Source organism: Jaculus jaculus, chromosome 1 (genome assembly GCF_020740685.1).
Source record: "Jaculus jaculus isolate mJacJac1 chromosome 1, mJacJac1.mat.Y.cur, whole genome shotgun sequence".
NCBI lineage: Eukaryota > Metazoa > Chordata > Mammalia > Rodentia > Dipodidae > Jaculus > Jaculus jaculus.
Window position 1 is genome coordinate 104,912,068 of NC_059102.1, and position 11,119 is coordinate 104,923,186.

General features: G+C 43.9%; 1 protein-coding gene across 1 annotated transcript; it reads right to left on the reverse strand.

Annotated features, from left to right (window-relative positions):
* Positions 1 to 4,812: 4,812 nt before the first annotated feature.
* LOC101607250 (olfactory receptor 13C7-like) lies at positions 4,813 to 5,774 on the reverse strand. Its single transcript, XM_012948759.2, is given in 2 exon segments — positions 4,813 to 5,492; positions 5,495 to 5,774. Coding segments are annotated over 2 exon segments (960 nt in total).
* Positions 5,775 to 11,119: the final 5,345 nt, after the last annotated feature.

Consider the following 11,119-nt stretch of genomic DNA (forward strand, 5'->3'; position numbering starts at 1 on the left):
CTCAATAGCACCCCTAGCATACAGATTATGATGTCTAAATACCATCCTCCACAGAAGAAAACAGGAGGGCCGTAGAGAAAAATGGTGGTTTCCACCTCTGCAGAGAGGCAGGAGTGCTGAGCCTAGCATTTCTTGACATGCACAAAGGCAGAGAAGTCGTCAAGTCAGGTACAAGGTTTTAGTTGCCATGAGATCATAATTATACTAAAAGAAAAGTGTTAAGTTCTCTAGATCTAGTTACCAATTTATGGGAAACACAGACAGTTGCCATGAAACTGTAGTGAACAAAATTCAGACGATGGGAAACACAGTTTCCTGCAGTAGGAAAATAATTTCCTTACAAGAATCAAAATTAGAGAGTAGTGGTGGGAGAAGCAGAGGTAAGGGGAAAGATAAAAAAGGAAGAGATAGAAAAAAGAGAAATACAGAGTCAGAGAAGCTAATGACTATATATGGTTTTGTTCAGATACTGGTTCAATTGAACAGATTGAAACAGAAGATCTGTAAGACAGTTTTGAAGCTAGGAATGCTGGATTACTGATAATATTAAGGAATGACTGGTCAGATTTAGATCTGATAGCAATAATTTATTTCTTTTTTTGTTGTTGTTGGCATACCCATCACTTTAGAGCTAAATACTGGAATATTGAAATATAGAGTAGAAAACCACTTGGGATTTGCTTAAAAAGAAACTAGGCAAGGGAGAAGAAGGCTGAGGATGTAGTGAGGTGGTAGAGAACTTGCTTAATTTGCACAAGGTCCTGAGTTTGATCCATCCATACCACCTTAAAATTAAGAAAAAGCCGAACATGGTGGTGCATGCCTTTCATGCCTGCACTTGGGAGGATGAAGCAAGAGAATCTGTGAGTTCAAGGCCATACTGAGACAAATTCAGCCTGGGCTAGAGCAAGAACTTACCTTGAAAAAACAAAAAATAAAATAATATTAAAAGACAAACAGGAGAAATAACCAGAGGACATTGGTGAACAAGATTGGCATGAGCATATCATTGTTAGGTCAGGAAGATGAATAGTCTGTTTTTTTGTTGTTTTTTTTTTTTCTTTTTTGTTTTTTTATTTTTTGGAGATAGGGTTTTGCTCAAGGACAGGCTGACCCAGAATTCACCACGTAGTCCCAGGCTGGCCTTGAACTCACAGAGTTCCTCCTATTGCCGTGTCCTGGGTGCTGGGATTAAATGTGCGTGCCATCATTCTGAGACAGCCTTTGATTTTGCTCTTCACAGGGGTTTGGTTCTGTCGGTTATTTTTATAGTCTCTGTGGCAGGATGCATGACATAAACAACGGAAGGGAGCAAGGTTCTCTCCTCCCCTCTTCCCCTGCTTTTCCATAGTGGTCCTTCTCCTCATGCTCTTTCTTCTTTTCTTTTTACTTTCTTCTTATTTTCTTTTAATATTCTCTTTCTTATCTGAGAGAGAGAAAAATGGGTGCACCAGGGCCTCTAGCCACTGCAAATGAACTCCAGATGCATGCCCTACTTTGTGCTTCTGGCTCACATGGGTCTTGGAGAATCAAACCTGGGTCCTTGGGCTTTGCAGGCAAGTGCCTTAACCACTAAGCCATCTCTCCAGCCCCTTACATTCTTTTTTTTTTTTTTAAATACTTATTTGCTACTGCAAACAAACTCCAGAGGCATGGGTCACCTTGTCCATCTGGTTTACATGGATCCTGGGGAATTGAACCTGGGTTCTTTGGCTTTGCAGGCAAGTGCCTTAACCACAGAGCCATCTCTCCAGCCCCCCTTATGTTCTTATTTTAAGACAGAATCTTACTAAATTGTCCAAGCTGGGGCTGGAGAGATGGCTTAGCAGTTAAGCACTTGCCTGTGTAGCCTGAGGACCCCGGTTCAAGGCTCAATTCTCCAGGACCCACGTTAGCCAGATGCACAAGGGGGAGCACATGTGTGGAGGCCCTAGCACACCCATTCTCTCTCTCTCTCTCTCTCTCTGCCTCTTTCTCTCTCTGTCACTCTCAAATAAATAAATAAAAATGAACAAAAAAATTGTCCAAGCTGTACTTGAATTCATTCTGTAGCCTGGCTAGCCTTGAACTCATGATCATCCTATCTCAGTAGCTGGGATTACAGGCCCGAGCCATCAGGCTTTGTTGAAAGACTTATTTTTACTCAGGATTTGAGAGAGATAACAGTCCATGATGGCTGGGAAAGCATGGTGGCAGAAGTAGCTTATGGCTGGGGGAAGGGGACCACAAGGGAGCCCTTTGCCAACTAAGAAGTGGCCTTATATCGAAACACCAAACTTTCTAGAAGGAAAATATGACTATCCCAGATAGGTTCAACTCTCCAGTGATCTGTGGCTAAAAGAGAGGGCAGGAGTATCCTCTCATAATATGCTAAAGGAGAAGACATTCTGCCTCAGGGAGAACTTTCTAGCTAGTATGTTACAGGCTACAGACTTGCTAAGCTCAGAGTCCCCTTGGAGACCAAGAAGGATCTGCAGAGACATCAGCTTTGAGCGAATTGCCTTCAGCCATGAGTAGACTGAATTGACTGAGACCTTTATTGACATGAGAATACCACCCAGCTTCTCTCTCTGCCAGCCTCCCTTCCTCCCCCTCCCTTATCTCTCCTTTCATGTGTGAAGAACCCCCGTACCCTACTCTGTCTCAGTCTGCTTCCTGAGGAAATTGAGCTGTGGCACCATGTAAATACCAAAGCTTAGCTAATACAGATGCTCTTTGTTTTGAATTTGACACAGGGAATATGTAACAACAACAACAAACAAAAACATAGAGTAGTTGATTGAGGTAGTACAGAGCGGTGTTAACAGCAGATATATGAGACACTACCTCATAGATTCATCATAGGAGAAAAGAGATGGCAAAACAAAAGAGAGACTAATTGGGAAAAGGAGGGGATTAGATGGAGGGTGGGTCTGAGGGGGAGAATGAGAGTGGGGAAGGGAATTATATGGCTTATTGCGTATACTTACGGAGGCTGTCAATAAAAATTATTTTAAAAATTGGGGGTACGTGTTGGTTAGTTCCTAGCTTTCCCATTTACCATGATTCTAACCTTGAAATTTGTTTTACAATGTAGACGACCACTCCTGAAATTTGTCTTCCACTGCCGCCATTCCCATCTCCCTGTTTCAGTGTTTCCTAATCTTTTTCTTGCCATGAACTACATTTTAAAAATTGGATGTGTAAAGCACCCTGTAATAAGTGAATGAATCTATTCATGGGGGAACTGTGGCATAAGTATGGCCCTTCAAAGTTACATCCCTCTTTCAATTAGTCATTGCATGTGGACTACGGCCAGGAAGGGGGAAAAAACACTCATGGTCATAAACAAAGACTTGGGAGCTATGAAATCATAACTACACAAAAATGAGAATCCATTCACTTCAGCTAACCACCTCTTCAGCAAAATAGCTGAAAACACCAAAGATGACTGACAGCTCCAGGGTTTCTAACAGCAGCCCTTCCAGCAGCTGGAGGCACATGTCCTTCAGTCTTATATAAGGACCTCGGTAGCTGATCCTCATATACAGCTCTCTAAGTCTGTCAGATCTGGTATATTGAAGTATGTTGAAAAGAAGTTTGGCTCTGCAATGTTGTTTCATTTTAATGTCAACTGTTAGCTTATAAATAAAAAGTTGAAATTTATACAGAGTTGATGCTATCCCCTCTACAGTGGGCCATAAAGAGTGTCCAAGGGCTCTGGGTTCTAAGGGAAAGGGAAATTCACATCAAGGTGACCCATATTATACTGGATTTGACAGTTAAACGGAGCATGTCCCTGTGCTCCTGAAGCCAGAGACACTACTTCAAGCATCAACTTGGTGTCCGTGTTTTATTTTATTTTTAATTTTATTTATTTATTCAAGAAAGAGAGAGAGAGAGAGAGAGGACTGGAGAGATGGCTTAGTGGTTAAGTGCTTGCCTGTGAAGCCTGAAAACCCCGGTTCGAGGCTCAATTCCCCAGGACCCACGTTAGCCAGATGCACAAAGGGGTGCATGCATCTGGAGTTCGTTTGCAGTGGTTGGAGGCCCTGGCACGCCCATTCTCTCTCTCTCTCTGCCTCTTTGTCTCTCTGTCTGTCACTCTCAAATAAAAAAATAAAATAAATAAAAGAGAGAGAGAAACAATGGGTGTACCAGGGCCTCCAGTCACTGCAACAAACTCCAGATTCATGTGCCACCTTGGGCATCTGGCTTACATGGGTCCTGGGGAATCAAACCTGGGTCTTTTGGCTTTGCAGGCAAATTCCTTAACCGCTAAGCCATCTCTCCAGCCCCATACAGGGTTCTTTTTATCCAGACAGAGAAGCAATTTGCTCACAAAGATGCATTCAGACTGACATGGTGGAGAATGAGAAAATCACTCATTGTTTCTTTAGCAATGTGTCATTCCCACCCCAGGACCATTCCCAGCAGGCTTTAATTTCATCGTTTTAATTGTGTCCAATTTTCAAAAGCATGTGAAATCCAATTTTTCTTTTTCTTTCTTTTTTTCTCAATTTTTATTAACATTTTCCATGATTATAAAAAATATCCCATGGTATTTTTCTTTTTTTTTGAGGTAGGGTCTCACTTTAGCCCAGGCTGACCTGGAATTCACTATGTAGTCTCAGGGTGGCCTTGAACTCACAGCAATCCTCCTACCTCTGCTTCCCGAGTGCTGGGATTAAAGGCATGCGCCACCATGCTCAGTTCAATTTTTCAGATAATTACATTCTATATGTACATTCTATGGGGAGTACAGTTTTCTGAGATTCATGAATGACCAGAGCTAAGAAGTTGAGAACTATGAGAACATGTGTCCTTCAAACATCATTGGGCAAACTTCTTCTTAAATATTGCAAGTTTCCTCACAGCGGTCCTCACATCCTTGTTCCTCAGGCTGTAGATGATGGGGTTCAGCATGGGGGTCACCACCCCATAGAAGAGGGAGATGAGCTTGTCTGCAAGGTCCTGCTTGTCTGCCCCCCGTGGGTCCTTGGACTTGGGCTTCCCATACATGAAGAGGATGGTCCCATAGAAGACGACCACCACTGTGAGGTGGGCAGAGCAGGTGGAGAAGGCCTTCTTCCTCCCCTCGGCTGAGGGGATCCTCAGGATGGTGGTAAGGATGAAGATATAGGAGAAAGAGATGAACAGGACCGGGATCCCAAGAAAGATCACATTTGTTACCCCCATGCTGACCACATTGATGGAGATGTCAGCACAGGCCACTTTCAGGACTGCCAGGATCTCACAGGTGAAGTGGTTGATGACGTTGTCCCCACAGAAGGGCAGTCGCATTGCAAGGGATGTTTGAACCAAGGAGGCAACACTTCCGGCTGCCCAGGAGCTGGTGGCCATGGGCACGCAGGCAGCCTTGCTCATGACCAAGGGGTACCTAAGAGGGTTGCACATGGCCACGTAGCGATCAAACGCCGTCATGCCCAGCAGTACACACTCTGTGGCTCCCATGGCAAAGGAGAGAAACATCTGCACAGCACAGGCGGAGAAGAGATGGTCTTCCTGGGGGTCAGGAAGCTGTCTAGAATGAGGGGCACCGAGGAGGTGGTGTAGCAGACGTCCAGGAAGGAGAGGTTCCCCAGGAAGAAGTACATGGGCGTGTGCAGGCGGGGCTCGAGGATGGTCACGAGCATGAGGACCCCGTTGCCCAGCAGGATCACCAGGTACATGGACAGGATGAGAACGAAGAGTGTTTTCCCCAGCTTCGGGTGCGCTGAGAGACCCAGCAAGACAAACTCTGACACAGTGGCTGTCTGGTTGTCCCTTCCCATGGTGTGTCTCCTATTTCAAATGAAGCATCTGGTCTAGAGTCCCAGTGGGGGAGAGGGACTCCAGTGCAGTTCCGATATTATGTAAACATATGAAAATTGGCAACAAAAAATTAAACCAAAAGAGGCATTTCCTGATATCTAGAGTGAAATGAGTACTTACATCAAAAGAAAACAATAAAAAGTCCAAATAAAATGCTTAGTTTGCCGGGTGTGGTGGCGCACGCCTTTAATCTCAGCACTCGGGAGGCAGAGGTAGGAGGATCGCTGTGAGTTCAAGGCCACCCTGAGACTACAGAGTTAATTCCAGATCACCCTGGACCAGAGTGAGACCGTACCTCGAAAAACCAAAAATAAAATAAAATAAAATAAAAATAAATAAATTAATTAATTAAATAAAATGCTTAGTTTGTAACTGAATATTTTAAGTCAATCCTTCCCTATCCCATATAGCAGCTAGCTCTCTGACTGTTGACAATATAATTTTACAAGTATATGGTAATCTGTTAGTAGCCTGTACTTTCATAGCTTTGCCTGCAATAACATTTTTGAAAACAAAAATCAACTTTTATTATGCAACACCCCCTTATTTGGTTCACTGAGTATCTGTAAGAGAGGATTTTGTGTAAATTTCCCAGTATTCAAACATTCGCCTCTGCAGGCACTACTGCCTCCGTTTCCATCTCACAGGCAGTTGCATATGTGACTTTTATCACTACAGATGACTGAACTTTCTAGAAGTCTACATTAAAAAAACATATGGACAGGCACATGCAGGCCACTTTGCCTCCCGCTCCCTTCTCTCTCTTTCTCGGGAGCAGGTACAAGCTTTCCCTTCTCCTCTTCCTCTTCCTCCTTTTTTTACAAAGGAGCAGTGACCTGGCCTTACAGGCACCTATTTTTTTTTTTTTAATTTAATCTCCAGGTAACATAATGTTGAGCTTGTACTGCTCTAAACCTAGATCAATGGCCAGCAAACCAGGGGCTGAAGGTCAAATCTGATCTCCAACTGTTTGTGTAAATAAAGCTTTATTGAACACAAACAGGCTTGTTTGTTTATAATTTTATTATTTTATGTATTTGAGTTTGAGAGGAGCTCTGGTGTGAGTGGAAAATCCCCTCACCTGGCTTTTCCTGTGGCTCAAGCTGAGCCTGGCAGCTGTGGCCCTGCGGACCTGGCGCAGCTGCTGCTCTGGCCTGCCTGTGTGGGCTCCAGATGCTCTGAATCTCTCCTGCTTCTCTGTGTTTTAATTTCTTATACACCTCACTTTTTAGTAGAAGACTGTATTTTGCTGTTTTCTTTCCTTTGTTTTTTTTTTTTTTTTTTTTTTTTGGCTTTTTCTCCCCTAGGCTGCTTTGGCGTGGTTCCTACACTGCCATCTTAACTGGATTTATTTGAGAGAAAGAAGGAAAGAGAGAGATTGAAGGGGAGAGAATGGGTGTGCCAGGGTTCCAGCCACTGGAAACAGACTCCAGACGCATGTACCACCTTGTGCATCTGGCTTACGTGGGTCCTGGGACTCAAACTGGGTCCTTTGGCTTTGCAGGCAAGCGCCTTAACCACTAAGCCATTTCTCCAGCCCTTTCTTTTTCCTTTCTTTCTTATCTCTTGCTCTCTCGCATCTCCTTCTTACTCTTCCCTGTTATATACAGTCTTAGATTTTTTTTAAAAAACTGACTCTTTGTGTTTAGCTGTCTTTGCTTGGCTTGTTTTTGAGATTTATTGATATTACTGCATGAATTTATTATTGGCTTATCAATTTATATTGACAATCAGTATTGAAATGCAGTGTCTACCTATTCATGTGCATTTAGCTTGATTTTTACTTTTCTATATTGTAAATAAAGTTAGTATAAGCACGTTTTTAAAAGAGCACTCTTGGGCTGCAGAGATGGTTCAGTGGTTAAGTGCACTTCCTGTGCAGTCATGAGGGCCTCAGGGGGTGTGAGACACCCCCCTGAATTTGAATCTCCAGAATTCTCATAAGCTGCAGGACATGACCAGCCCTATGGGGAGTGGATCAGAGAGTCACTGGGGCTCTAGAATGACAAGCTCTAGAACCAGTGCGGCTCCATGGGGATGAAGAAAATGGGTGCCTTATGGAAGTGGACACCTGATGTTCTCCTGCAGCCGCTGTACAAGAGCACAGGACACCACATCAGCACATACACACCTGGGGCTTCTGCCTCCTTCTGGAACTGCCCATTGTGGGTGGCAGGAGATGGAACCATCTCTGTTCTGGAGAAGTCTCTGAAGTGAGGTGAGTCTGTGACCTCAGCTTGATGAGTCTTACAAGCCTCTGTTCATCTAGATTTTTCTTACCCAATGAAGGTTGCTTTATGGCCCTCAATCTTGGTCCTATCATTGAAATTGCTTCACTTAGTTCCTTCTCAAACCTAATCCCTTTAGAAAATCAAGTCAGAGGTTAGAAATGGCAATATGTAAACAAAAGGTTGAGGATTACTTTGATAAGAATCCTTACCTTAGTCAGAAACCTATTGAAGAAGGGGTCACACAGCTTAGGGAGATAGAACAGTATTAGATAAAAGCCCAGGCTGAGATGACTTGTCTGGTTAGAAGAAACGGTGAAACTTAGCTTGTCCCAGTTGATCTGGCTTCTGTTTCAAGCAGAATCTCCTAATGAATATCAGTACATGGGGAAGGTAATTGGCAATCGGCATTGTGATTGGGACTGTAGTGCTCCCTGGAGTGATTACAAGTTTGGACAAAGAATGGTACAGCCAAGAAACTTCTTATTCTTCTGGGACAATGTCCCCAAGACCCAATTATGCTGAAGCAGCCTAGGAAGACTTCTTCATTGTTTCTAAAACTTTAAAAAATATTTTATTGTATTTACTTATTAGAAAGAGAGAGATTGAGAATGGGCACACCAGGCCCTCTAAAGCCACTGCAAATGAACTCCAGATGCATGCGCCACCTTGTGCATCTGGCTTACGTGGGTACTGGGGAATCTAACCTGGGTCCTTAGGCTTTACAGGCAAGTGCCTTAACTGCTAAGCCATCTCTACAGCTCTAGGAATTCTTCTTTCCTCTTCCTTTTTATTGTCAGCATTTTCCACTCTTGGGACATTGAAACACACAGGGTAGGCATTTCCCTTTCTTGCTTGAATTTCTGGAAACTTCAGAAGGGGAATTTTTAAAAAAATCTTGTAAAGAATCTGGGGAGGATCCGGGCGTGGTGGCACACACCTTTAATCCCAGCACTTGGGAGGCAAAAGTAGGAGGATTGCCATGAGTTCGAGGCCAGCCTGAGACTCCATAGTAAATTCCAGGTCAGCCTGGGCTAGAGTGAGACCCTACCTCGAAAAACCAAAAAAAAAAAAAAGAATCTGGGGAGGGCCAGAGAGATGGCTTAGCAGTTCAGGGCTTGCCTGAGAAGCCTGAGAACTCCTGTCAAATCTCCAGGTCCCAAGTAAGCAGATGCACAGTAACGTAAGCATGCACTATTACACATGCACACAAGGGGGCGCAGGGTCTGGAGTTCATTTGCAATGGCTGAAGGCCCTGGCATGCCCATCCTCTCTTTGCCTCTCTCTCTCTCTCTCTCTCAAAATTAAAAAATAAAGAAAGAGGTTAGGGAGCCATTCCCAAGGACAGCCCTGGACCTGGAAAGAAGTTAGGGTTCGCTATTCAGCCAGATATGACACAGAGGAGGTACACACCAAGCCTGTGGAATAACAGAAGCAGTGTTCTTGCAGATCCCAAGAAGAGAGTATTGGGTCTCACAGGACCAATAGAAAGAGAGGGAGCCATCTGGGACATGTGAGTTCCATCAATAGATGGGGAGCAAGAGACAGTTTGAGGGACCTACGAGCCAAAGCTTTTTACTGGAGTTCAAGTCTTTTCCAAGCAGGTTTGCTATGAGAAATTGAGATCAGTGGGTGTAGAGCTAGCACAAGTTCTGTGGAGTCACGTGGTGTGTCTGCACTGTCTATGCAGGATGTGAGGATCAATGGGGCAAATCAATTAGGTTATCTGTAAGGAAAGAGTAAGAGAAAAGTGAAAGAGAACACCAGACTTGATCTCTACAGACTGTTTATTGAGAGATACAGTGAGGGTTCTTTTCATAGGATGAAGACTGAAGCAATGAGCCAGGCTGGTGTTCAAGCTTATAAGGAGGATCCTAAGAAAAACAGACTAGAGCCGGGTGTGGTGGTGCACACCTTTAATCCCAGCCCTCGGGAGGCAGAGGTAGGAGGATCGCCATGAGTTCGAGGCCACCCTGAGACTCTATAGTGAATTCCAGGTCAGCCTGGGCTAGACTGAGACCCTACCTTGGAAAACAAAACAAAACAAACAAACAAAACAGACTATACTAGCTGCAGTAGATAAGGAACTTGTAGCTATTTGTATCCTTGTTCAAAATAGGCTTCTTCAGCCAGGATTATCTAAGGGAGGATACCCCAGATGGTTTCTGTGCTTTCAAGGCCTTCTGAGCTAAGGGGAGTACATCAATCAGGGGAGGTGTCAGGCTTGTCTGAGACTGAATGCGTCTGCTGTTTCTTTACAGCCTTCTAGTCTTAGGGATAGTTATTAACTCTTTAGTTCCCTTTGGTTTTCAGGGAAAGCTATTAACCCTTCATTATCTATGTACCCATAGGGAGTCCCATCACTAGAAAGCATCTGTGTAGGGATAGCATCTGGTCTGGCCATATTATGGAAGTGGGAGGGGACAGACAACTGGAAACTTTGTAAAGCTGGCCTGATCCCTGACTCTGCTTTAAGAAAGTCAAACGTATTCAAAATAAATACAGAGGAAACATAAAATGAGAACTCACTAGAATTTCTTTTATGTTACTAGCATTCCTTTGCATGGACCTCCCTGGGTTCATTTGTCCATTCTCCTTGTGGATGGACCTCTAGGCTGCTCCGGTTTTGGCTATTTTTTTTTTCGTTGTTTAAAATTTTGTTTATTTTTATTTATTTATTTGAGAATGACAGACACAGAGAGAAAGACAGATAGAGGGAGAGAGAGAGAATGGGCGCGCCAGGGCCTCCAGCCACTGCAACCGAACTCCAGATGCGTGCGCCCCCTTGTGCATCTGGCTAACATGGGTCCTGGGGAACCGAGCCTCGAACCTGGGTCCTTAGGCTTCACAGGCAAGCGCTTCACCGCTAAGCCATCTCTCCAGCCCGGTTTTGGCTATTTTGAACATTCATAGACAAGTATTGTTGTAGATATACACATCATTCTCTCTTGGCTAAATATCAGAGAGTGGAATGCTGGGTCAAACGGTAGGTATATGCTTAGTTTTACAAGAAACTGGGAAATCTTTTACAACAATGTATTACATTACTATCAGTAGTGTTAGGAGGGTTCTGGCTC